General features: G+C 42.8%; 3 protein-coding genes across 3 annotated transcripts; 1 reads left to right on the forward strand and 2 right to left on the reverse strand.

Moving 5' to 3' along the window:
* Window positions 1-141: 141 nt before the first annotated feature.
* hpdb (4-hydroxyphenylpyruvate dioxygenase b) lies at window positions 142-7,829 on the forward strand. The gene is made up of 15 exons (XM_085367724.1): window positions 142-145; window positions 586-641; window positions 802-828; window positions 962-1,024; window positions 1,265-1,369; window positions 1,563-1,605; window positions 2,031-2,113; window positions 2,202-2,291; window positions 2,406-2,509; window positions 2,621-2,698; window positions 6,702-6,864; window positions 6,997-7,068; window positions 7,157-7,279; window positions 7,509-7,625; window positions 7,719-7,829. The coding sequence occupies exons 1-15, from the start codon at window positions 142-144 to the stop codon at window positions 7,827-7,829; spliced, it is 1,239 nt and encodes a 412-aa protein (XP_085223850.1).
* Window positions 7,830-8,587: 758 nt separating this feature from the next.
* Window positions 8,588-16,147, reverse strand: LOC146620966 (histone-lysine N-methyltransferase SETD1B-A-like). The gene is made up of 17 exons (XM_085368017.1): window positions 16,010-16,147; window positions 15,813-15,917; window positions 15,440-15,710; window positions 15,240-15,352; window positions 14,091-15,092; window positions 13,216-13,965; window positions 12,972-13,088; window positions 12,830-12,890; window positions 12,548-12,744; window positions 12,254-12,368; window positions 11,771-12,166; window positions 10,549-11,565; window positions 10,219-10,385; window positions 10,012-10,137; window positions 9,195-9,314; window positions 8,867-9,004; window positions 8,588-8,761 (listed from the first exon to the last, which is right to left on the reverse strand). The coding sequence occupies exons 1-17, from the start codon at window positions 16,145-16,147 to the stop codon at window positions 8,588-8,590; spliced, it is 5,007 nt and encodes a 1,668-aa protein (XP_085224143.1).
* Window positions 16,148-17,770: 1,623 nt separating this feature from the next.
* Window positions 17,771-21,654, reverse strand: LOC146620967 (calcium release-activated calcium channel protein 1-like). Its single transcript, XM_085368018.1, has 2 exons — window positions 21,330-21,654; window positions 17,771-20,320 (listed from the first exon to the last, which is right to left on the reverse strand). The coding sequence occupies exons 1-2, from the start codon at window positions 21,441-21,443 to the stop codon at window positions 19,772-19,774; spliced, it is 663 nt and encodes a 220-aa protein (XP_085224144.1). The 5' UTR covers window positions 21,444-21,654; the 3' UTR covers window positions 17,771-19,771.
* Window positions 21,655-25,503: the final 3,849 nt, after the last annotated feature.

The following is a 25,503-nucleotide window of genomic DNA, read 5'->3' on the forward strand; positions in this document are numbered from 1 at the left end:
TTTAATGATAATGAAATAGTTTTAAGATCAGTAGAAAACTGCACGTGAAGGAGGATGATTGATGGGATGGGGGGTTGAGGGTATTTTCAAGCACATGAGGGTTCACTCAGCATAAACCCTTTGAGCCAATGAGAGTTCGGGATGCGTGAGCCTCCTCTTGCCGCTAAACACTAACATATGTTCCTAGGTCCTTCTTGTCCTAAAAAAATGCAGTTGTAATTCAAAACCTGTGTGGACAATTCGTTTTTGTGTTTCCTTTTTTGAAGAATAATGTTTGGATGCAAAAACGCATTCTCATACAGAGCAACTCACAACACAAGCAAAATTACATTTTCTGCACATCTCTGGATGGGTCTAGCCGTCGTCTCTCATACTGAGCAGCATCAGTCAGTGAATAAGGTGATAATGAGTTTTGTTTTTGTTTCTTTTAATGACATCTTTAAAGTTTTGAAGGGATTTTTCCCCCAAGTAATCATTGCATAACAGCAAAAGTGCACAAAGCATCAGCACGCTCTCCTCCTCCAATCTCTCCACCCCATTGGTGGGAGTGGGTTTAAACACTTCCTGCCCGGCTTTTAAATTCAGACGTTCGCCACAGATTTCATTCGGACTGTCAGGTCTCATCACCTCCAGCAAAGATGGTGAGTTGCTCTTCGCTGATGAATCCTCTCAAATGGCTTCTTTCTCCTATCTCAGGTCGCTCTGAGAATTTGCGTTTGCATGGAGATAATATTGGTTATGCCAAAAAAGCAGTTCTTTTTCTGTAAGTAGTAAGTTTTGGTGTGTTACTTTTAATTGCAGACAACATACACAGACAAAGGCGAGAAGGTAAATAACTGATTCGTGTGTGTTGCACTGCAGAGATGATTTAATCATTGACTGCAAGCTGGTTTTGGTATTATTAGATTTTTTTTTAAACTTGCATATGTGACTGATTTTTGTTATTTCTTTTTGTCTTCAGCATGAGCAGGGCAGATTCCTCTGCTTTGATCACTTAACATTCTGGGTTGGAAATGCAAAGCAGGTAAGTTAGTTCCAGCTTTCTACTTTTCTTTTAGCTGTTTTATTGGTCATCCAAAGAGGTGGAGGGAACGCAGCACACAGAACACTCATTTTCCCACCTCCCAGAACCCCTGCTGCACAAACACCATCAAAATTCGTCACCAGGAGATGGCGCTAAAGCCAGTCTGCTGCAAACATGCCCAGTTTCAGCAGACTGTGAATCGGTTCCCTCTTTGCTCACGTTTTTGTTTGTCTCCAACAGGCTGCATCGTATTACTGCAACAAGCTTGGATTTGAGCCTGTGGCTTACCAAGGTTTGGAGACGGGCAGTCGTGAAGTGGTGTCACATGTAGTCAAACAAGGCAAGGTAAAGAGCACTCAGTGCCCGCAGCCCACAAGAGGGGAAATCAGTTTAAAGCACCTAAAAATGTTTTCTTACAATGTGTAGATTTGTTGAGTGATGTTAATTGTAACAAAATACACCTAGACTCAAGTGAAAGCTAAAGATGCACAGAGGCAGGAGTTTAATCATGTCGATGTGTTCACTCTGTATTTCACAGATCATTTACGTGTTCTCATCCGCCCTCAATCCTGGAAACAAAGGTACAGCACTGATAAGGAGCTGGGTTCCTGTAGTGGTCACAATTACTTTTGACTTTAACAGGTTCATTTGTAACATGTCTACACTTCTGTTACATTTTTAGATATATATACTACTATACTATTTTGTGCATTCTTTCTTTTGCCAGACTTTTTGCAGTTCCATGTCTATAAAATATATTTAGACTAGTCTGTGGTAAGAATATCGGTGCCATGACTGACCCCTATGATCAATTTGAATAAGCAAGGAAAGAAGAAATTGTTGAAAACATATTATCTTGATATGCTTTGGTGAAAGTCCCACTCGAAACAATCCCTTTTAGTACACATTCATTATAAATCACAAAAATGTAAAAGAGTTTTAAGAAACCTGTGAATCATATGTTCATTTAAGCTGAAGAAAATGTCTGTTCTTGTCATGTTTTCAGAGATGGGGGATCATTTGGTTAAGCATGGGGACGGAGTGAAGGACATTGCATTTACAGTGGAGGACTGTGACTTTCTCGTGCAGGTAATGGTTCAGCTTTTATTTTACAGATGCATCATGTTAGTAACTGAAAAAGCTATTGCTTCCATAATTAACATTATTTCCCAAACAGAAAGCCCGGGCGCGAGGGGCAGTCATTATAAAGGAACCCTACACTCTGGAGGACAAATATGGTAAAGTCAGGCTGGCTGTGCTGCAAACTGTAAGTGTTGTATATTTATAGTGAATATTTTAGATACCATGATTCAGGGATTTATGAAAAAAGTTGGAAACATCAGAAAATCCAGGATTTTGGATTTGCTTTTGTTTCCTTCAGTATGGTGACACCACTCACACATTTGTGGAGAGGACAGGATACAGTGGATTGTTTCTGCCTGGGTTCCATCCTCCTCTGTTCAAGGACCCCTTACTCGACAAACTGTGAGTAAACAGAAATTATTCCGGATGTGATGTTTTTGTAAACTGATAATGTGTATTTCTGTCTGAATCACAGCTGACTGAATTATTTGTTTGTTTTTCCCCTCCGTGCAGCCCAAGTGGAAACCTGGACTTTATCGATCACGTTGTAGGAAACCAACCAGATGATGAGATGGTTTCAGCAGTGGAATGGTGAGGACTTGCAGCTAGTTCTTGTAGAGAGTGTGAAATAGCAATGTACCATATAAATACAACTAAAAGCCTCTGTGTTGGGACGAAAAAAACTGCAGAAGATGTAGGGAGGCTTGAATATTTCCTAGAATATTTCCTTGTTTTTAGTTGGTTAGGTTTAGAAAAAGATTGTGCTTCGGGTTAAAATATGCCCCGTCAGTTATCCACATCTAAGAGGGTTTGTCGAGCAAAAATCCTCGAAGGCCAACTTTTGCCATGTGTTCTGCAGAAACACAAGCCAGAGGGTGAATGAGGGGCGGAGTTAAAGGGTGTCTGATTCTTACATAACTCAGTTTTTTTGGCATGACTTGGGATCAGCATGACTTTGCATTAAGTGGGCTTTCCACATCTGGATCTTGTTTTGTTTTTTTTGTTTTTTTTACTGCATTGTTGGAAGTAAGGCAGTTCTCTAAATGAGCAAGCTCATTGGTTTAACCTCTGAAGAGGCGTGTTACACTGGCTGGCGGTTTTCAGATGTGAAGAACCAATTTTTTTCTGGCTCATAAAAATGTCAGTCACTGATGTTTTTACAGGCCAAAAATGTAACCCCTCAAATTTAGTTAATGTGGTGTCTGTGGTGTATGAAGCCCAGGGTATCACTATAAATGTAAATTGCATTAATATGTACATTGCTTTTGCAGCTCTGGTTCTTTTAATATAATATATGAGGCTATATTTATATATATATATATATATATATATATATATATATATATATATATATATATATATATATATATATATATATATATATAGTAGCTCAGTAGCTCAGTGTTCCAACATTCGAAAGAAGGGACTGCTCTCACAGCTAGAGATTGACGAGGTACAACACAAATGCTACGGCAAGGAGGAGTCAGGACGCCAGGTCAGGGGGGCGATATCATCACCCCCACCCGAGATTGGGTACATAGCCCCAAGTGCGATAGGAGAAGGATCGTTGAGTGCGAGAGGAACTGACCTGAAAAATAGGATCATGGCCAAGCTTGAAACCTGGATCCCCCGTAGCCGGTTACCAAGATTACGTGAAGTACCCTCAGAAGGTCTGCTAGATGATGTTAATGCAGCACTACGGGCAATACCTACAACCACGATTACCGACACTAACAAGCTGATCTACAATACGGCAGCAGTGATCAGTGAGATGCTTGGCTACAAGTTGAACAGCGACAAGGGGCAGTACCCTCCATGGAGAAGGAGGCTAGAGGGCAAGATCAAAGTAGCACGGAGGGAGGTTAGCCAACTAACGGAGTTGCAGAAAGGTAAGACAAATAAGGTGCCTAAGAAATACAGCAAGCTGTCCATACCTGAGGCCTTGGAAACTGCCAAGCAAAGACTCACAGCCTTGGCCAGCCGCTTGAGGAGGTACACCAGAGAGATAGAAGGCAGGAGAATAAACCAGCTGTTCTCCACAGAACCAGCAAAGGTGTACTCTCAGTGGCAAGGGAACAATAAGAGAACAGCACCACCAAGGCTGGAGACGGAGCAATACTGGAAGAGCATATGGGAGAAGGATGCAACCCATAACGGCAATGCTCAGTGGCTAGAGGATCTGAGGGCAGACCACAGCGACCTCCCTGAACAGGGTCCAGTAACCATCACAGTGGCAGATATCCAAGAAAGGGTCTCCAGTATGAAGAGTTGGACAGCACCAGGGCCCGACATGGTTCACGCCTACTGGCTGAAGAAGCTGACTGCACTCCACGAGCGTCTGGCAGCACAAATGAACCAGCTGCTAGTTAACGAGAGACACCCGGAATGGCTAACTGAAGGCCGGACGGTCCTGATCCCCAAGGACCCCAAGAAGGGACCGGTCCCCTCCAACTACCGACCAATAACCTGCCTCAGTACTACATGGAAGCTCCTGTCAGGCATCATATCGGCTAAGATGAACAGGCACATGGGTCAATACATGAGCGGGACACAGAAAGGAATTGGCAAGAATACCAGAGGCGCAAAACACCAGCTACTGGTAGACAGAACAATCAGCCGAGACTGCAAGACCAGACTGACCAACCTGTGCACTGCCTGGATTGATTACAAGAAGGCCTATGACTCAATGCCCCACAGCTGGATACTGGAATGCCTAGAATTGTACAAGATCAATGGGACCCTAAGAGCCTTCATCAGGAACTCAATGGGGATGTGGCGTACAACACTAGAGGCCAACTCCAAGCCCATAGCACAAGTCACCATCAAGTGCGGGATCTACCAAGGAGATGCTCTGTCCCCACTGCTGTTCTGCATAGGCCTGAACCCCCTCAGTGAGATCATTAACAAGACTGGCTACGGATACCGACTATGGAACGGAGCAGTTGTCAGCCACCTCCTGTACATGGATGACATCAAGCTGTATGCCAAGAGTGAACGAGACATCGATTCACTGATCCACACTACCAGGCTATACAGCAATGACATTGGAATGTCGTTCGGACTGGAGAAGTGTAGCCGGATGGTAACAAAGAGAGGGAAGGTAGTCAGAACTGAGGGGATTGAACTACCAGAAGGCAACATTGCAGACATAGAGGACAGTTACAAGTACTTGGGGATCCCGCAGGCGAATGGGAACCATGAAGAGGCCGCTAGAAAAGCTGCAACCACCAAGTACCTGCAGAGGGTCAGGCAAGTCCTGAGGAGTCAGCTGAATGGTAAGAACAAGATCCGGGCCATCAACACGTACGCCCTACCCGTGATCAGGTACCCTGCTGGGGTAATAGGCTGGCCAAAGGAGGAGACAGAAGCCACTGACATAAAGACAAGAAAGCTCCTTACCATGCATGGAGGGTTTCACCCCAAGTCCAGCACCCTGAGGCTGTACGCTAAGCGGAAGGAAGGGGGCCGGGGACTGGTGAGTGTCAGCACCACAGTCCAGGATGAGACAACGAACATCCAAGAATACATTGGGAAGATGGCCCCAACTGACCGAGTGCTCAGTGAATACCTCAGGCAGCAGAAACCCAAGAAAGAGGAGGGAGACGAGGAACCATCATGGAAGGACAGGCCCCTGCACGGTATGTACCACCGGCAGATAGAGGAGGTGGCTGATATCCAGAAATCCTACCAGTGGCTGGACAAAGCTGGACTGAAAGACAGCACAGAGGCACTAATCATGGCAGCACAAGAACAAGCTCTGAGCACAAGATCCATAGAGGCTGGGGTCTATCACACCAGGCAAGACCCCAGGTGCAGGCTGTGTAAAGATGCCCCAGAGACAATCCAGCACATAACAGCAGGGTGCAAGATGCTAGCAGGCAAGGCATACATGGAACGCCATAACCAAGTGGCCGGCATAGTGTACAGGAACATCTGTGCCGAGTATAACCTGGAAGTCCCGAGGTCAAAATGGGAGATGCCCCCAAGGGTGGTGGAGAATGACCGAGCTAAGATCCTGTGGGACTTCCAGATACAGACGGACAAAATGGTGGTGGCTAACCAACCGGACATAGTGGTGGTAGACAAACAGAAGAAGACGGCCGTAGTGATCGATGTAGCGGTTCCGAATGACAGCAATATCAGGAAGAAGGAACACGAGAAGCTGGAGAAATACCAAGGGCTCAGAGAAGAGCTCGAGAGGATGTGGAGGGTGAAGGTAACGGTGGTCCCCGTGGTAATCGGAGCACTAGGTGCGGTGACTCCCAAGCTAGGCGAGTGGCTCCAGCAGATCCCGGGAATAACATCGGAGATCTCTGTCCAGAAGAGCGCAGTCCTGGGAACAGCTAAGATACTGCGCAGGACCCTCAAGCTCCCAGGCCTCTGGTAGAGGACCCGAGCTTGAAGGATAAACCGCCCGCAGGGGCGTGCTGGGTATTTATACATATATATATATATATGTGTGTGTGTGTGTGTATTTTCTTTTGTTTGCCATGTGAAGAAACGTGTTTCTTTACTGTGCATATGACACTATGAGAGCAACTTCAAGAGTATTTGTGCCACAGTGGCTCCTAATCTGTGTTTCTTCATTTAACAGGTATCAGAGAAACCTTCTCTTTCACCGCTTCTGGTCCGTGGACGACAAGCAGCTTCAGACAGAATTCAGCGCCCTGCGCTCAATCGTCGTGGCAAACTACGAGGAGACCGTGAAAATGCCCATCAATGAGCCTGCGATGGGGAAGAGAAAGTCTCAAATCCAGGCATGTTGCTTACAGTTTATCTACTTTAATTAAACATCTGGGTTACCAGATTAAAACCAGAGTTGAAGTATTCAAATGAACAAACATTAACCATGTGGTATGTGGACTAATAAGAACATTATTGACTTACAGGAATATGTGGAGTACTATGGAGGTCCAGGAGTGCAGCATATCGCCATGAACACTTCAGATATCATTACTACAGTATGGCAACTAAAACACCCTGCTTACCTCTGCAACAGGCTGAGTTATAACAGCAGCTTAACTGTAATGTTAATTACCTTGTTTGCAGATCCGTAACCTGAAGGAGCGCGGGATGGAGTTCATGTCTGTGCCTGAGACCTACTACGACCAGCTGAGAGAGAAGCTGAAACACTCAAAGGTCAAAATCTCAGAGGACCTTGATGTCCTGCAGGTCAGAGCTAAAACCCTAAATTAACAAAGCTGAAAGAGTGATGATTTGTGATCCTTACGTAGCCAAACACAGTGGCCTTTTTTAAATCGTAGAACATGTTGACTCAGTTCACTCTAATCATATTTTTTTAAAGACTAAAGGTGCATAAAACACATTTTGTCTTCATAATTAACCAAAAAAATCCCTTCAAATTGACAAAATATTGTTTTATGTCCTCACCGTTACCCAGGAACTAAAGATCTTGGTGGACTACGATGACAATGGCTACCTACTTCAAATCTTCACTAAGCCGGTCCAGGATCGCCCCACTGTGTTCTTGGAAGTCATTCAGAGACACAATCACCAGGTGAGGGCACCACTGGCTAAACAAGCAGTGGAAATGTACTCTACAGTATATTTAACATGTTATTAAACAAAAAAAACATGTTCTCATCCACAGGGCTTTGGTGCAGGAAACTTCAAGTCTCTTTTTGAGGCTATTGAAGCAGACCAGCACGCTAGAGGCAATCTGACTGTTCTGACAACAAATGGAGATTTAAACAAGATGTGAACTGGGTGATGCATTAATTTAGGGGTTCAGAAAACATGCTATATCCATCAACTTAGTATAAAACGAATGCTTTAATAAACATCCTTATGCCTGAAAATGTCTCATCTTCAGAGAAATACACAAAGCACGTATACTTATGGTTTTCCTTATTTTTTTATGTGTTGCATGTTTGTTTTTTGGTTTTGTTTTTTTTACATTTAATTGTTCATTTTATGTCTTTATCATTTTTCCTGATGCTTGCAAAAATGACATGAGTACAACATCCACTTTAAATCACAATGCAGTGCTTCCAGTTTGTATAAAACATCAACAGGAAAACCATTTTTATTAACACAAGCTTGACTCAAGCAAAACGTTATCCGAGCTCTCATAAATGAAAACATTTAACTATACACTTTGTTAACTTTTAGACGGCGAGGTCAACAGAAGTTGGAGATTTAGCATGAAGTCTAGAATGTGATTTTCCCCTCCTGTTTAAAAGAGACCACTCTTGGTTTTTGTTAGTTTTTCTCATAAACTGTGATAACTCTCTGTGAGTCCCAAGTGTTTGTTCCGGTCCTGATTTATATATTGTTTATGGCAGCTTAGTATTAAACCATTATTCACTGAGTACCACATGTCTGCAGTTCTTTCATGAGCTCTTCTACGGCTTCCAAAATGCTGAATAGTTGCTGAACAGTATTAAAAATTGCTTTTTGATACCTCTGGTTTAGGTTGCCACTTTTTCTCTTTACCTAATCAGGCCACTTAACAGGTGATTAGTTCAAGGAGCCTCTGCAGCCGTCTGCCCCACACAAACAAGGGATCTTTGTTTCCTCAATAGGAAACTTGTAGTCATATGTAATCTCTTCATTGATGTTTATAGGCTGGCGGGAGTATATGACTATCTTCTTCTGAGACTCCACTGTGATGATCTTTGCGTAGCAGTTAGGCTGTAAGACAAAAATAAATAAATAAACCCCACAAACCTTTTAATGGGAATACTTTATGTGGAATCACTTTCATCTCTAACCACAGCACCGCTGGTTTTTACTCACATTGCAGCTGTGGTTGATAAACCTGGCTAAGTTCCCACATTTGGTAGCATCAATGATGGTGTCCTGATCCACCCGAAACAAATAGCTGCTTCCAATGCCCTCCTCCTCGTATCTCTGCTCCCTCATGTCAGCAATGACCTGAGGAGAAAGAAAACAGATGTGGCTTTCCATCTATGCGAGGGTTGTTTATCACAGTTACTCTACACGCATGGATGGAAACCACCCAGCACGACCCGAGGCCCCCAGTGGACCGGTGGACTAATTTAGAGAAACAATCAGGGGAAAAGGGGTTTGTTTAAAAGTGCATGTTAGTTTGCATCAGAATTACCTGTCGGATGATTTGGCCCACATACTCAATCACCATCTCGTCTGCAGCAATAGGCTCCATGGCAAACAGGCCCCACTCGTGGATGTAACTCCTGCTGAAACGAATCCTCTTCCTTCGGAACTGACAGACGATATAGCACGGGTTTGGACTGTCGCTCAAATGAGACAGTGCTGTGCAAAAATCTCGAGTCACCCTCATTACTCTATATTTTGCTTTGTGAATTTGAAAGCTAATGAATAGTAAAGTCAATTTTTTATTTGGATACTGGCTGGTTTTTCAGTCACTTTCAGTACAATCCTTGTGCTTGACCATTTTCAGAGGATTTTTTTTATTTGTTTGGTTTAAATTGTATTTTAGGCACTTTGTTGCCATCGGTTCTACAGCCATCAGTAGAGTGCAAAAGAAGAAGCTGCACCTTATTTAAAGTTAAACTATTTAAAACTGATGAAAGAAGAAACAGGAAAAAATCCAACAAGAACCTGACACGGGACCTAAAAGATTCAGTTGATCCTGTTTTTCAGTGTGCTCATCTTTCCATATATGTTTGCATATGTTTCAATAAATCTCTGCACCTATTTCCCATATTCCCAGCAAAATATAAAGAAAGGAGAAGTGGCTCAAGACTTAACAAAGTTAAAAAACATACAATAAGTGTGAAATTATTTCTTTCTTTTTTTAGAGTGCAGAACTAATGTTCTGATTTCTTGTCTGCCCAAATAAAAACCTAACGGTAAACTCAGTTTTAGACTCCACTGTAGACTTCTTTCAAACTGGGCTTTTACAGTAGTCTGCTGATTGTCACTAACTTCCTGCTAACCTTGAGTTGGTTGAACTTGACCAGGTCACTGTCACAGCTGAAAGAGGACAGCAGCCGGCGCTGTTCACACCTGAAGTCAGACCCAGCTCGCAGTGAAGTGGGTTGCTGGGCTGGAATGCACGTTCCCTGATGAAAAATGTCTCAACATTAAATAGATAAATATTAAACTGGACACAGAAATCCTCACCTTCTGTCCTCCTTTAATACCTGAGCGCTTGTAGACGGAAGCTCCGCAGCCAGCCGCGTGTTGTGCAGATACCTCATTTTATCCTTCCTGCTGATTTTGTAAAAACCTTCACTTCGAGCAGAGCCTGTTCTGTGGTGCGGCTGCCAGGATCTGTGCTCCTCATTCTTCTCTGTAAGGACCTTAGTCAGTGAGCAGCAGTTAAGGATGTGAACAGCAGAGTAATATGCAAAGAGCAGCTTCATCAGAAAAAACAAAACAAAAAAACATTCTAAGTATGACTTAAAAACAACTTAACTGTTTCCCACAATATAAAGAATCATTTCAACATAAAACACTGTCTGTAAGGATATGAGGATGAGGCATCCAGAGGGTGTCACTGAGCCACCCACAGCCATTATCCTGCACCTGCAGCCTTTCATAGGTGCACTGCAGAAACCTTACATCTTCTTCATCCAAGCCGTCCTTCCAAATGCTATGAAGGATTTTCCTCTCTTCGTAGGGTGAACGCCACCTGTGAGGACGACGTTGAGAGAACAACGGACTGATTCTTTTAAGTGATCTCTCCCAGTGACGGGCCCGCCTTCTCTTCTTCAGCCTCCTCCATCGGTTTAGCCTCAGTAAGATTTTCTCTTTGTCCAACAGCTCAGGCATGTTCTCCAGTCCCTGTAGAGGCTTTGCTCTCACACCTGAACGGATCTGGACATCCCTTCCATCAACACTGTCACATGAAGAGTCAGAGACGCTGAATGGCGAGGACACTGTGATGGGGGAAACTCTGAAAATATTATTACATGACAGAGGCACTGACGTTGCCGCCACCTTGGATTTCCTTTTGTGGACTATTGATCTTCTGGGCAGGATAATGTCTCTTCCTGGAGTCTTTGGGGCTGTGATGTATGGACTGCTGGGCAAGAGTGGGATAAGTGGTGGGCTGCTAAGGGGCGGGCTCACTGTGCTAAATTCTAAATCTGCGGTCCCTCTTCCAGGTGTTGCAGGAGCTCTGCCTGAGCTACAATGAGTCCACATACCTCTTTCATCTCTGCCAGGAGTCTTAGGCATCTCCTGGCATAATGGGTATGATGCCATGAGGAGATCAGAGGGAGGCTGAGCGAGTCCATCGCTTGCTGGGGAGAGGACTTCCTCTGAATTCTCACTTTCCAGTCCTGCCACTATTCCCTTGCCTGGTGTTGGTGGTCGTTCCTCCTCCTCTGCAGCAGGAGATGATGGTCTGCTTTTTAAAAGGATGTCAGGGTCACTGTCCACCAAACGGCCAGTAGGAGTGGGAGGCCTCAGGCTTTTTATGTTCTCTGGAGACTCCACTGTCCAATCAGGGCTTTCCATCTCCATATCAAGGCATGGCTCCACTGCTATACAGATTAACAAGGAATTTTCATACATAATTATTTGAAAACCTGATACACAACTTACTCTTGTGTAGTTCTGTTAATTTGTAGCACACTGGAAATTCAGGGAGTATTACAAGATATTTTTACATGAGTGACAATTAAACCACTTTTGATTAACCTGATGACACTAACTTAACAGATCTATTGCTTTACAAGGACATGTAACCTGATAGTCCTAGAGGTGATGGGGGCAGCAGGTCCTGGGGGTCGCTGGTATGGAGCTCCATCATAGCATCGAAGTCGCAGTTGTCTTCGTGGCACGATGTGTACTGGTCCTCCTCCGTTTCCTGCCTTGGGAACAGTTCTGACCAGCCCTGCTGGTCCAGATCCAGCTGAGCACCAGGGGTCAGTGGGGCTGAGGGGGTAAGAGGGGGCTCGTGCTCCACTGAGTCCTCATCTGATGATATAACTATACACTCTTCACTCCCGGCGTCCTCGCTGTCCTCCTCGGCGTCTTCACCTTCAGTGGTAAGGTCAGACAACGTGTCCTCAAAGCCCACCGAGGAGAGCGAATCTGAAGTTTCGCAGTCCGACGTGTGCTCGCTATCCTCTGAAAAAACCTCTACATTTGAAAAAGAAGCCACACTGTTCAATGTTAAGATATGTGATTTTTAATGAGTGTTCAGTGTTGTATGAGATTTTAACATACCGCTGTCTAAGCACTGCTCTCCGTCACATCGATCCTCCATCGGACTATTTTCTTCCGCAGTATGATTACTGCCATCATCATCTTCTTCGTCATCACCATGAGCATCTCTGTCAGACTAATCAGAGCACCAGTTATGTAATGCTGTCTCCAGAAGTTTAAACTTTTTAGTTAAAATTTTAATTTTAAGACTAACAACTGAAAAAGTAAAGGCACCAGACTAAAATATTGACCTCACGGCATTTTTCTCAATTTCTTATTTGCTATTTCTTTTTTCTTTTCTGTCTCTTCATTTACCAGGATGTGCGGCTCATCCTCATCCAGCACAAAATCCTTCACTTTGTCTGGTATCGCTTCTTCATCTTGAAGTATCTTATCTTCTTCCCCAGCATCACCATCATCATCATCATCACTGTCCAGATCCAGTGGTCTTGCGTGTCTGCGTTTGCCTCTCTCAGACGCCGCTCTCACTATGTCGTCCCCTTTCTTCACCTCTAATGCAACAAGTTAGAATCAGTTAAAGCGACAGTCTGGCACAGAAAGTTAATACACACTGAAATTTGAATTAATCGCACTGACCAGAATGATTGAGAGCAGAACCGGAGTCATTTCCTGTCTCGTCTGATCTTTTCCTTTTTACCTGCGTGGAAATTTCTTTATTTAGGCATCACTTGGCAGTCAAAACCAGCTGTGTTTCAAAAATCTCTCCAAAACAGATTACCTTGAAGGATGGCAGTGGTGGTTTTCTGCTCTGCCCACCAATGTTACTGAGGGGATTTAGGAATTTGTTCCTGTCTTCCACTCTTGCCGCTCCACATTTCAGAGGAGACTCTTGTATCTTAAATGAATCAACTGAGTTATAAGACCCACTGGCTCCAAACAACTACTCCCATTAAAAGACATGCAAAATGTTTTGTTAATGTGCCCACTATAAGAGACAATAAAATATGTGAAAAAGGTTTTACCTTTGCCTTCTTCTCCTGACACTCCCACCAGTCTTCAAATGCCTTGAAAGCGACCCCTTCAATCATTCTACGTGTAATGTCCTTCTTTATGATTGACTTCAGTTCATCCATGAGGATATCTAAAACTTTTTCTGTCGTGATCTTGTGGGGATTTGCCTGCACAGGTGGGTAGAGTGGTGGTGGCACAAAGGGGTTAAACCTTGGAAAAGGAGGTGCAGGCCAGAGAGGTGGAGGAGGAGGAGGAGGGAATGGCAACGGTGGACCGCCATGCCTTGGAGGATTCCCCTTATCCAAAGGACACCCTGGCTGTATGGGTAAAGGGAACATGTGCACAGGAGGTGGAACAGAGGGTGGCGCTATCAAAGGTGGAGGGGGTCTCAGGAAAGTTGGTGGAGGAGGAATTGGAGTACGAGGTGGAATGGGGGGAGGAGGAATGTGGATGGCAGCTTTGTGGCCCAGAGGTGGCATCCATCCTGGAGGAGGGATCGGGATGGTGCCATCTGGCAGGCGAGGTGGAACAGGTGGAAGAGAGGGGGGAAATCGAGGAATGGGGAAAAGGAAAGGGGGTGCTGAGGGTTGGGGGAATCCAGCTGTAACAGTTGGGAGAGCTTTCAGGGTAAGTTGCTGAGTGGTGGAACTGGAAGAACAACCGGATGGAGGATCGGGCAGAGAGAGGTCTTCTGCTGGTGTCACAGCTTCAAACTGTCTGTTATTTGAGGATTTCTTCTCCTGATGTGCTGCACAGTGTTCCTGAATAAGACAGAAACAATAATAATTTGAGTGGCTGATTAATATCACACCATTAACATTTTTACATAGTAACAATAGGGTAAATTCTACCTTTATTATCACTGCAATATATCCAGATAGATTACCTTTGGGCCTGACGATGGCTGGACCCTCTCTGGATCTTCTTCATTGTTTATGTGTGTTAAGTTTTCTGAATAAGCAACATCAGACGGACAGGGAGACTGGGAACTTCTTGTAAGAAATGAAACAGCTCGAGTAGTTTCGTCCTCCTCATTTTCATCCACAGCATCATTGTGGGAGTACTGGTGGCCGCTTGTGGGGGATTCACAAGACAGTGGGGTACAAAACTGTGAGTCATCCGAGGAAGAGACCTTAAGAGGTGAGCCAGGTGAAGCCGGGCTCTCTTGAGAGGATGGATCGGTCTCAGAGGTCTTTCCATGAAAGCATAAGGGGTCAGTGATCTGGCTGTTTATCAGCAAACTTTCAATTCGGGAGTCTAGACTTGAAACAGCTGCCTCTGGCTGGTGGTTATCAAATGGAGAAGCTGTTCTAGTTTGCAGGTCAGCTGAGAGATCAACAGTCAGGATGTCGCGAGAGTTGCCATTCAGAGGTGAAGATGCATAACTTGTGTTAACCACATCTTCAGTCTCCTGAAAAGGGGAGGTGAGACTAAAGGGAGCCTCGTCACTATTGTTAGAAGAGGTTTGTGCACTGGGACTCCACAATGCAAGCTGCTGGCTGCTAGTTTGTGTTTTGGTTAAGAGGGGATGTGGTGGCTGTGGCTGGAACTGCTTCAGAATGATGCTAACATTTGAGACGTGGCTAAGTCCCCTGTGCTGTCGTCTACGACGGCAAAGCTCTTGTCTTAAAGGTTTGTGAACACTATAGGCGGAGGGTTCCCCTTGGAGGACGGGAGTCGCCTGAAGACTGGAATAGCAAGAGTCGTGGGAGGAGAGAGGAGTCGCAGGCAAGCAGGGAGTCCGGGGGGTTCCCTGAGAACGTGGTGTAAGCCCAAAGCTGCAAGGTGTGTCTTGACAAATACTGGAGTAGGCTGTGTCCAGAGAGAGGGGCGTAGCAATGCTGGTGGGGCTGCAGACATTTCCCAGCTGCTGTGTGGCCGAGCTTCCCTGCAAGATGTTGATAATGAAGTAAAAAAAGGGGAAAACAATTAACAAATACATTCATATTTAACAGCTGTAATACAAATATTAAAGATAAAATCTTTTCATGGGTCAAATCATTATGAGCAGCTTTTAATAAATTTAAATGTTCACCAGCAAACTGTCAACTAAGCCCTGAAGAGCCCGTTCGCTGCTGCCCACCGGCAACGTCCAAGGCGTATACAGCCCACTTAACAAGAGCTGGAGATATCGAGCTCTATTTTCCCCTGAGGAGGAGCACATTCTAGTTAATCAGCATATTCAACACTTACATTTACACCTCAGCACACACACAGAGAAAAAGTAAAGTTTACCCTTTGGATCAAGTTCCACATGAATAATATTTCCCATCACTGATGTCTCATGCAGGTGCTGGACAGCGTCTCTTGCAGCCCTTACTGTATCAAATGTTACCTTTGCGATACCTAAATGCTTCTTGTTTGGGGGATTGTAAAATATCTCCACTTCTTCCATGTTCCCATATTTTTTGCACATATCAGTCAAGAAAGTCTCATTCACGTTGTCGTTGAGCTTAGAAAATGTCACTTCTTTTGGAGGAACGGGAGCCACGTACCACTCATCAATCTGGAGACACACGGGAAAACAAGAAATGGGCTATTAGTTGTTTTTAAAGCACGATTATTTAAAATAGGATGTCTGTATTATTACAGTCGTTTTAACAGTTACCTTAAATTTGGGAACCACGAAGTCAGTCTTGATACACCTGCTCCACAGGCGGCAGATGCGCGGATCCCTGACTGTGATCACAGGAAGTAGACCTAGGTCCTCAACCTGGCAGAGAAGACCCTCGTTATCATTATTATTATAATAGATATAATACATGTGCTGACATCACCTATGTGGAGAGGCGGACAGGTGCTCACCGGCAGGTTAAAGTATTGTCCATCATAACGGTACACTTTGTACAGCCCGTTCGTCAGCGCAGGATCTATAACCAGCTTGCAACTTCTCCAGTGTAGAGGCTGTCTCTCGCTCTCAGTACTTTGTTTTTCGCTTTCCATTACATTCGTCAAAACCTTAAAAAAAAACCCAAACAAACAACAACAGTTACTTCCAGTTTGCTCGTTTTGTGCCACACTGTCAGCTAGCTACATTGCTGCTCCGCGAGAGGTTAACACACCCCAACAGGTGATGGAGAGCATCACCTGTAACCTTATCCTCGGGAAAAAAGATAACAGGTGGTGGTAGGAAACACAGAAATACTCAAAGGTTAGTCTCACAAAAGATTTGTTTCTTTAAATCTTGCTTACCTGTGCCAAAGTTGTATCCTTTGAAGGAGCAACATTGTGGAAAAACAGCTGGGATTTATTTTTCTGTGTTTTCACGGATCGTCGCTAAGGTTGGATAATGATCCATCCGCCAGTCGACGGAGAGGAAAAAATAGATCCTGAACAAGGCGGAAGAACACCTAAGGTGGGTTAACAGGTGAGGTGTATATATAGGCACCTTTGGGACCTTTATTAGACATTAATAATCCAAAGACTGGTCGAATATTTGTGTTAAGCTTGTGACTGAGTAAAATACAATTTACATACTAAACATAGGTTATGGCCACATGCTGGTAGCCTGCAATAAAATAAAAGGCAGCTGCTATGTTTGATATTATACAGTACATGGATCAGTACGGTAAAAATGAAAAAAATTAAACAAAGGATACACCTTTTTATTTAAAATGAAGTGACATGTGCAGGTATTAATATAAAAACATGTATTTCCTGGTCATTGTCTCTGGATAATGTCTACATTATATGCAGTGCAGGATCAGCCTTTGTTTTTTTGTTTGCTTTTTTGTTTTACAGAGTCAGGTAAGATAGCCTACTGCACCGTTGATTACATAATTGCAGCATTTTCATTACTTTCATCTCAAAGTTGGAATAAATACTAAATAATAACAGCCAACAAAATAATAAAATAATAATATTGATACTCTTATGGGATTAAGGTGTTATCCTTAACTTACACATCACCTTCTAAACCAAGCATTTATAAGGTATTTATAAGTGATGTCTTTATGGTTTGCCATTTTTATTTGTGCCGTCTTGTGTTGTGGCACTTCTTAAATGGGGTGACCAAAATACATGTCAGTTGCAAAGTACACCTGCACAAATCCAAGATAAAGGTCAGATTGAAAAGCACATTACCTTAACAGCGGCTACTATTACTGTTGCTAGTTAATATTATTAGTTTGTAACTATAGTATCAGGTAACCCATTTTTATGATTCACAGGTCACTTGTGGGAATAAAACTCTTGAGTGGGAAAATGGAGAGAGGAAGAACCAAGCCTGCGCTGCACTTAGAGAGCTCTGCCAACTATGAAACCATGCACAACTTCAGCAGAAAAGCAACAAAGTGCTAATGGTCTCAAAGAATGCAGACAAAAGTCAGCAAGACAGGTGGGGGGGGATTTCTCTGTCTTGGCTTCAGCACTGTAAGCTCCACTCGTCCTCCATTTTTGGACATTTCCTGTGTGGTTTCCCATTAGATTTTGTAATTTTGACAGATTACAATGTTTCCTCATGTATTCCTGTTTTATACATCCACATGGCTACACAGACAACACTGAACACACAATTAAAAAAATAATGAGAACAAATCTTTTTTTTTATTTTGCAAACTGGCAAAAAAAACCCAAAACCAACATCCTGATAATTCTCAACACTTCATGAAGCTTCAAGCTTTTTCATGAGCTGTTAACGGCACGCATAAGCAAAAGTTACTATGTTCACTTCAAAGTTGTACACTGACAAAAGCAGTTTACACACACACACACACACACATATATATATATAATGCGGAAAAATTAACCACAGTGACCACCTTCACCTGCATTGCTGTGTTTTTAAAGAAGGCACAAGTGGTAATTCCCATCTTACATGTTTCACGGAGGGAGTGTGCACCATTTACCGAAATAAAACAGACTTCACTTAACTCCCGATAAAACAACAACAACAAAAACAGCAAATTCAACTTAAGCAAAGAAAAACATCAACACCATTTTACTGAACTGTCTGTGAACTATTCCCAACAGTCTTTGGTTTCTGCTACGTGTCACACAGATTTTATCACCCAGTCAGGACAATTTGAATGCAAATGTGGTCTACAGTTACTGCAGTCCCATGACTCAGTATAAACCATGTCCACAGATTGCAAGTTAACAATAAAACAGTGTTACATTGATAGAAACACAGCATTACAAGCGCCAGTAAATTTAAAAAAAACAAAAAACATAATTTTTCCCAAAGAGGGAAAAAAAAGTTTCCTCCAATATTTTAAATCATGTTGTGAAAGAAGATATTACGTGTACAATGTCCTGAAATTACATTTCTGTTGTGACACTATTCTACATATCAATATTACAGTAAAAACTACAAAGAAAGTGACCAAACCCATGTAAAACAATAAAGCAGTACAGTACATAGCGCACTTAAATACATCTATGACCCAAACAGGGTGAACATGCTCAATGCTAAAAGCTAACACAAGAACAAACACTCAATATTTTCATGCAACGTAACATTGTAATAACACATTCAAAAACACTTTTTTGAAACCAGTGGCCACCTGTGGATTTTACAGTATATTGCAAGAGTCATTTAACATGAAGAAAATATCCATGTTACAAAGGGATAACACATTTATTTCTACTCAAATATCCATACCGCAGTAACACACTCCTGAACGCAGACTGGTTAAAAGCACACACTGACACATGTTCTTTTCCATCAGATTGCACACAAATACTGTTGGTTTATATAGTACTCTTCTTTATCAAAGACTTACGGAGCTCCCAAGGATTATGAAAACAGCAACTTTTAAATTAAAAAGTAAGAAAAGTTTGACTCAAAAGTATATGTAAGAGTGGCAAACTAAAAAAGCCACTAAGGTTTGGCTTGGAGATATTTCTACAGAAAGCCTAATTTGGTAAACATGATAGTGGCATAAGGTCAGTCAGTCAAGAACCAGAAAACCTGTAGGTAAATGCAACAGTAGGCTGGAGTTTTACAGTATACGCAGAGAGCAAAAAGAACCCGAGTGTGCTGCTCAGATCAATTTAGTACAATACAAACAGGAAACTGATGAAATTTTAGAACTGGGTAACAACAGAGTTCCCAGATTTCTTTTCAGTAAAAATTGAAACAAATTCCTGAACATGTTGAGTCATATTACAAACTTCCTCGTTTTTAGCCCATCTTACTCCAATCAACAGTTTTCTGCTGCTGTTATAACTTAAGAGAACTTAGTTTCTATATTTTTCTCATATGAACTCAGTATTTGATGTAAAAAGCTAAACACGTTAGGGGATCATTCCAACGCATTGAAATGCTCATGTGAAGATCTTTAGAAAGTCCTATTCTATTAGTGTTAATCTATGGTGGCCTAAAAGGTCGTCCTTTAAGGCTACCATAGACTAACTTATGTTGATACTGATGATGATGTTTTCAGCTGAGAGCCAAGCATTTACAAAGAAACTACAAAGAGTAAAATTACTGGATAATTTAGTCAGCATGCAGTATCAAAGAAATGTACAGTAGAAGAAGTTTTCTAAAAACAAGCATCTGGATAAAGTAAAAATAGAGGTTCTACTCTGGTTTTGCTGAAAGTCCCTGCTGTTGTCTGCGTGTACTCAGGGAAAATGGACAGCGGCCTTCAGGTCGTCGTTCTCAGCCCTGTGCTCCAGCTGGTTCTGGAGCCGAATGACCTGCTCCAGCTCTCTGATCTGTCTGTCTGTTTTATGACTGACGAGCGTGCGGTAAAAGTGGACAGCGAACATGATAAAAACAAGTCCAAATGGCACCATGATGCAGGTGGAAGCTATGGCCGCAGCCACGCCAGGACTTATGGTGTCATTTTTCTCATCTGCGTTGCTTTTGAGGGGTAAGAACTTCACCCAGCACAAGAGCACCACCTCCGTCAGGAAGAGGAGGGTACCGATAACTGTGGAGAAAGCCCAGGCCAGTTCTATGTGGCGGTGCATGCGCTCATGGGGAGATTCGTTGACAGAGTTGAGGTTGTGAACATTGCTGACAGCCTCCAGGTTGGGCAGGATGCAGGTGCTGATCATGAGGGCAAAGAGGTGCACTGCAACCAGAACGGTGGTACAGGCGCTGAAGGCTATCAGCAGCCCTGGAGGGTACTCGTAATCCCGCTCCAGCTGTACCTCCACCATGGCAACCTGAGAATATCAAAAAGGAAACAGCTCCGTTAGGTGAAAAAGAGATAGTAGCTGACTACTAAGAGGAATCAGAATTCTTGACCTGAGAGAAAAATGTTTGTAACAAATTAGGAAGTGCTGGAATTAAACCAGAGTGTCACAGTTTGCACAAATAACCGGAAACAAGGTGAATACCCCACTAAAAGTCTATTCTGTCAAACCTAATATTGAGACAGAGAGACAGACAGAGAGCTGTGTATGCAATCCTTTATGCTGCATAGCTTAAACTTACTCGACATCAGTAGCACATTTGCTACGGCTGTTATATATACAACCACTATAAATATAGTACTGCTTTTCACAAAAGAATCCCAGGCCACCCAAGAGTATCTTGTGTGTACAGGTATATTTTATAAACAGAACTGTTTACAAGTGTTCTGGTATTTTTGAATACCTGTGGAGCTTCTTACTGCAGATGCATCCCTGGCCAAGAGTCACTGTACATCATAATTTTTGCATCAGGAAGGGGGAAGGAAGCTCCTATGTGTTAGGCTTTTAGTTTTACAAAAAATATTTGTTGATTCATTGTAACTGCATGTCGTTAAATTAAAAACAAACATTTGGTGGCACTATAGGCTAATATTTTCAAAACTTTTCATGTGTTATTTTTTTTCTTGTTTCTTATGTATTTTAACGCTCCTCCGCGGACTACTTATTAAAGCGGAAGATAAACCTGGACTTTTAGGGGTGGCGCAGGCGAGCCCCCACTAAATTTCCACGAAGTTTTGCTCTCAGTCCACAGGTATTACAGTCCCGCAATGTGGGACGTGCAATGGAAGCCAAATATGACTTTAACAAGCCTACACTAGTAACCCGTAGACTTCCAGTAAACAAAACGGTCATTTATGCTAAGTATCAGTGCACCGTAGCTGTCATTAGGCCTGTAACGCGGTCACGGTCCTTCAAAACTAAATAAATAAATTGTGCCTCACGTAAACTATCTGCAGCGTCAAATTAAAATGTAACTTACCATTGCGAAGCCCGACAAGAGAGCCGAAGTGCGACTGGTTGCTTTCAGTTTGGCTCGGCTCAAGTAGAGTTTTCTCCAGGACAGAGCCTGCATTGAGTGCTCGTTCAGGCTCATTGCGAAGTAATTTTTGTTATGAATATATCGTTACAAACTGGTATGAGCTACAGGACGGTGCTCGATGACACGTGAAATTCGCGCGCGGGGAAGGCTGTTCCAGGGGGATCCAACATCTAACTACAGCAAAAAAAAAATAAAGATAGGAAACTCTACCAAAAAGAAAAAAGTTTTCCCTCAACAGCTGACCGACTGTCAGAGTCTATCAGGAAACAAGATACCCACAATCCAACGCACCGCAGAGGCGCTGCCGGCTGCTGCAGATCGCCGCCCTGTGTTTAGCGCCGTGCGATTCTGCAAACTGTGATATCGATCAAATACCAAGTAAACACGGGGACAATATTGGCGAAACAGATATGATAATTTTACTCTATAAAGAAAGCGTACGTAGGGGAGAGCAGTGTCTCATGACTCATGAGACGAATCATCCAGTTCTGAACGTACTGGGCTAAAATCACTGTGGTTAAGGCAACAAAACACACCTTTCAGCTTTTCATGTATTTTGAAACTAGTTTTTTTTTCCTCGGAGATTGTAAAGAAGAGGACTCCCTTATTTATATTATAATTTGTATTGCATTTTAGGACCTTTTACTTTATTAAAAACACCTTATCTAGCACTTTATTTAGCATTGCACTTTAAATATAGATTTTGCACATGAAGAACATTTGCACACAGGAAGTTTAATTATTTATTGAATATTTATTGTGTATTTTAAAATCAGTTGATCGCCTTTGTTCCAGGTCCTGCACAGCTGCTCCTCATCAAGAAATGTGGTGGTTGTCTGTGAGGAGAAAGAAATTGTGATTGAGAGAAAATAAGGTTTAACAGTAAGGAAAACTAACGTGAATGTGAAAATTAAGCAGTAAACGTGGTGCAAAGAAGGGATGTGATTACTCACCTTTCTTTCCTGTGTCCTCTTCAGGGTGTTTGGGCAAATGTTGTCCTGGGGGTCCAGACACTATTTAAAGGGTCCGGGAGAGGCCATGGGTTAAGGGAGTGTGGGGAATCTTTTGTGCTTGGGTTTTTTCTTTTTTGGTGTTTTAAATAAGATATAATGTATGTATTAATATGTATTAATGTGAAAATGTAAATGTATTTATATATTTATTTATTGAAATTGATGTATTGTATAATGTGGTAAAAGGTTGGGATTTGAGAACTCACCTGTTAGTGGAATAATGGTTTAGCCTGTGACAGCTGAAAGTATTTAAGGCTGCTAGCTGTCATTGGATGCAGTTTTGTGAGGTGAGCTATACTATGAATAAATTCTTTGTTCCACTATACTTGTCTTGGTGTGCCTCATTGTTACAAGTGGTGTCAGAAGTGTGTCGTTCACGCTACAGTGAGAAAATAATGACAAGAGGTGGAAGAAAGCTGGAGATCTGGATATGTGAGCGTGACCCAAAGACGGCAAAGGAAGCAGCTAGCCTCATTGAGGTTTTCACTTCCACCAGAAAGGGAAGCAAGAGCACCTACTTGAGCTGGGAGACCCACTATGCTAAACCAAGTAAGCCCAGTGGGGGTGAAGAGGACTCTGGTCAAGTTCAGGCTAGAAATCCTTCTAGTTCCTAGCAGCTCCCTTCCCAAAGACCTCACAATGTTAAGAAATCTTTTAAGTCTTCAGTTCAGGATATTAAATGTTATCACTGTCATAACTTTGGCCATTCGAACCATTTCTCACTCACCATCGATAACTCCACAGTTTTCCCTTCTCCTCAGGTTAAGAGCCTTGGTGTCATCCTAGACAGTTCACTTTCCTATAAATCTCACATCAATAATCTCACCCGTTCTGCCTACTTCCATCTACGCAACATTAACAGATTACTTCCTTCTCTTTCCACCCAGTCTACGTCCATTCTTGTCCTCAGTGTTGTTGCCTCCCAAATTGACTACTGCAATTCTCTTCTGCATGGTCTCCCCCAAAAATCCCTCCATAAGCTTCAACTGGTTCAGAACTCTGCTGCTTGCATTATCACCAGAACCCCCTCCTACCAGTACATCACCCCCTGTTCTTCAGGAACTTCACTGGCTCCCTGTGAAATTCCAGATAATATTCAAACTTCTTCTGCTCACCTTCAAGGCCATTCATAACCTCGCTCCTCCTTACCTTTCTAACCTGTTAAGCACTACCTGTTCTGCCCGTTCACTTCGATCTTCTTCTTCTATCCATCTTGCTGTACCTTCCTTCCGCCTCACCACCATGGGAAGCAGAGCTTTCAGCTGCTCTGCTCCCAGGCTGTGGAACGCTCTACCCCCAGAAATAAGAAACAATGGTTCTCTCCATCTGTTCAAATCTGCATATTCACTGTGAATCCACTGTTTGTTAATTTTATCTTGTGCTTTTGTTTTATTGTTCTTATTTTGTCATTGTTCTATTATGTGTTTTATCCTATTGTAAAGTGTCCTTGGGTGACTTGAAAGGCGCTCATAAATAAAATTTATTATTATTATTATTATTATTATTATTATTATTATACACAACATTTTGCCATGCCCTTAAATCAAAACCATCTCTTTTGTGTGCAGTTCCAAGACCAGCCACAGAGCCAGTAGGAAAGAAAGCTTATATTGTCCCTGTTTTAATTTATGGGCGTAAAGAAGAAGCTTTGCTTTGAAACTCTTGTACATTCTAGTTTGAATTCAGGGGAAAATCTAAGTGATGAATCTAGAGGCTCACTTCCTCTAGATATGACAGCAGAACCATTGAAACCCTGTCATGTAGGCACAAGACCATAAAGTGCAAAGAAAATGATCTAAGAGCTACCCCCCCCCCCCCTTTTTTTTCTTTCTTTCTTTCTTTCTTTTTTTTGAGGAGTCTCTGGAAACAGAGAGCAGAAAAGGGAAAAGGTCAAAGGCTCAGGGGAAAACGGTACACCATGGTTTCCCAAGCCAAATAACCAGCTTGAGTTTGACATTCCCTCAGATTTAGGTGCACTCCAAAGAAGCGACCCTACTCTAAAACCCTGGTTTGAGAAGGTAACAGAGGTAGAGGGAGCTAGTCAAGGTCAGGTAAGATCTTGTAGACATTGTTTACTTAATTAAAGGAGGCATCTTGTACCAGGAAAAAGAGGAAGTGTGAGGCGGTAGCACTCCCACAACAGTTCAGAAACAAAGTTACGGATTTAGGCCATTCAATTCCATGGGCAGGTCATATGGCTTTTCTCAAAACACTGAATAGGATCAGCAGCAGTTTTGTGTGGCCAGGGATGTATGTCCAGGTTTCCAGTCCTTCTCAGTTCCGATGACAAAAAAGGAAGGTGAGAGGTTTTCTGGGTCTGGTAGGCTGGTGCAGAAAATTCATATTTTATTTTGCAGAGCGATCCACTGCACTGAATGACCTCACAAAGGGTTCAGCCCCCGACAAAGTGTGTTGGACAGAATGTGAGCATGCATTCAGAGAGCTCAAGGAAGCAGTATGCACACATTCAGTTCTATACAGCCCAGACTTCAGCAAGCCATTCATCTTGTAAACAGATGCTTCAGAAGTAGGCCTTGGAGCTGTGCTTCAGCAAGATGGTGAAAGAAGGCCTGTGGTGTTTCTGAGTCGGAAACTACCTGACAGGGAGACGAGGTATTCGACAGTGGGGAAAGTGTTTGGCCATGAAAATGGGCTATTGAGATCTTGAGGTATTATCTTCTGGGACATCACTTCACTCTAGAGACTGATCGCTGTGCCCTCCAGTAGTCGAACCGCATGAGGGATGCAAATGCTTGCATTGCAGGATAGTACCTGTCTTTGCAGCATCATGACTTTACGGTCCTGTACAGGCCAGGGAAGTCAAATGTGGTTACTGACTGTTTATCCAGGATGACAGAGGACTGAAGCACTTTGCACTTAAGAGAGGGGAGGAAATGTAAGGAAGAGGACTCCCTTACTACTATTCATATTATAATTTGTGTAGCACTTTAGGAGCACCTTTTACTGTATTAAAAGCAACTTATCCAGCACTTTATTTAGCATTGCACTTTAAACATAGATTTGCACATGAAGAACATTTGCACACAAGAAGTTTAAGTGTGATTGTGTGCGAGTCAAAAATTTGAAGTAAAGGTGGTGCA

Source organism: Diplotaxodon limnothrissa, linkage group LG12 (assembly GCF_057381915.1).
Source record: "Diplotaxodon limnothrissa isolate DT_005_m linkage group LG12, D_limnothrissa_male_GT1.1, whole genome shotgun sequence".
Lineage (NCBI taxonomy): Eukaryota > Metazoa > Chordata > Actinopteri > Cichliformes > Cichlidae > Diplotaxodon > Diplotaxodon limnothrissa.

Excerpts from the sequence above, each read along its gene's own strand:
- hpdb (XM_085367724.1), top strand. Across the intron at positions 1,025-1,264 it reads GGGTTGGAAATGCAAAGCAG|GCTGCATCGTATTACTGCAA; the intron begins GTAAGTTAGTTC and ends TGTCTCCAACAG. Across the intron at positions 2,510-2,620 it reads GACCCCTTACTCGACAAACT|CCCAAGTGGAAACCTGGACT; the intron begins GTGAGTAAACAG and ends CCCTCCGTGCAG.
- LOC146620966 (XM_085368017.1), bottom strand. The coding sequence starts at position 16,147 with ATGGAAAGCGAAAAACAAAGTACTGAGAGCGAGAGACAGCCTCTACAC. Across the intron at positions 11,566-11,770 it reads ATCACCTCTAGGACTATCAG|CAGTGGAGCCATGCCTTGAT; the intron begins GTTACATGTCCT and ends TAATCTGTATAG. Across the intron at positions 8,762-8,866 it reads TTATCAACCACAGCTGCAAT|CCTAACTGCTACGCAAAGAT; the intron begins GTGAGTAAAAAC and ends TTTGTCTTACAG.
- LOC146620967 (XM_085368018.1), bottom strand. The coding sequence starts at position 21,443 with ATGAGCCTGAACGAGCACTCAATGCAGGCTCTGTCCTGGAGAAAACTC. Across the intron at positions 20,321-21,329 it reads TCTTGTCGGGCTTCGCAATG|GTTGCCATGGTGGAGGTACA; the intron begins GTAAGTTACATT and ends TGATATTCTCAG.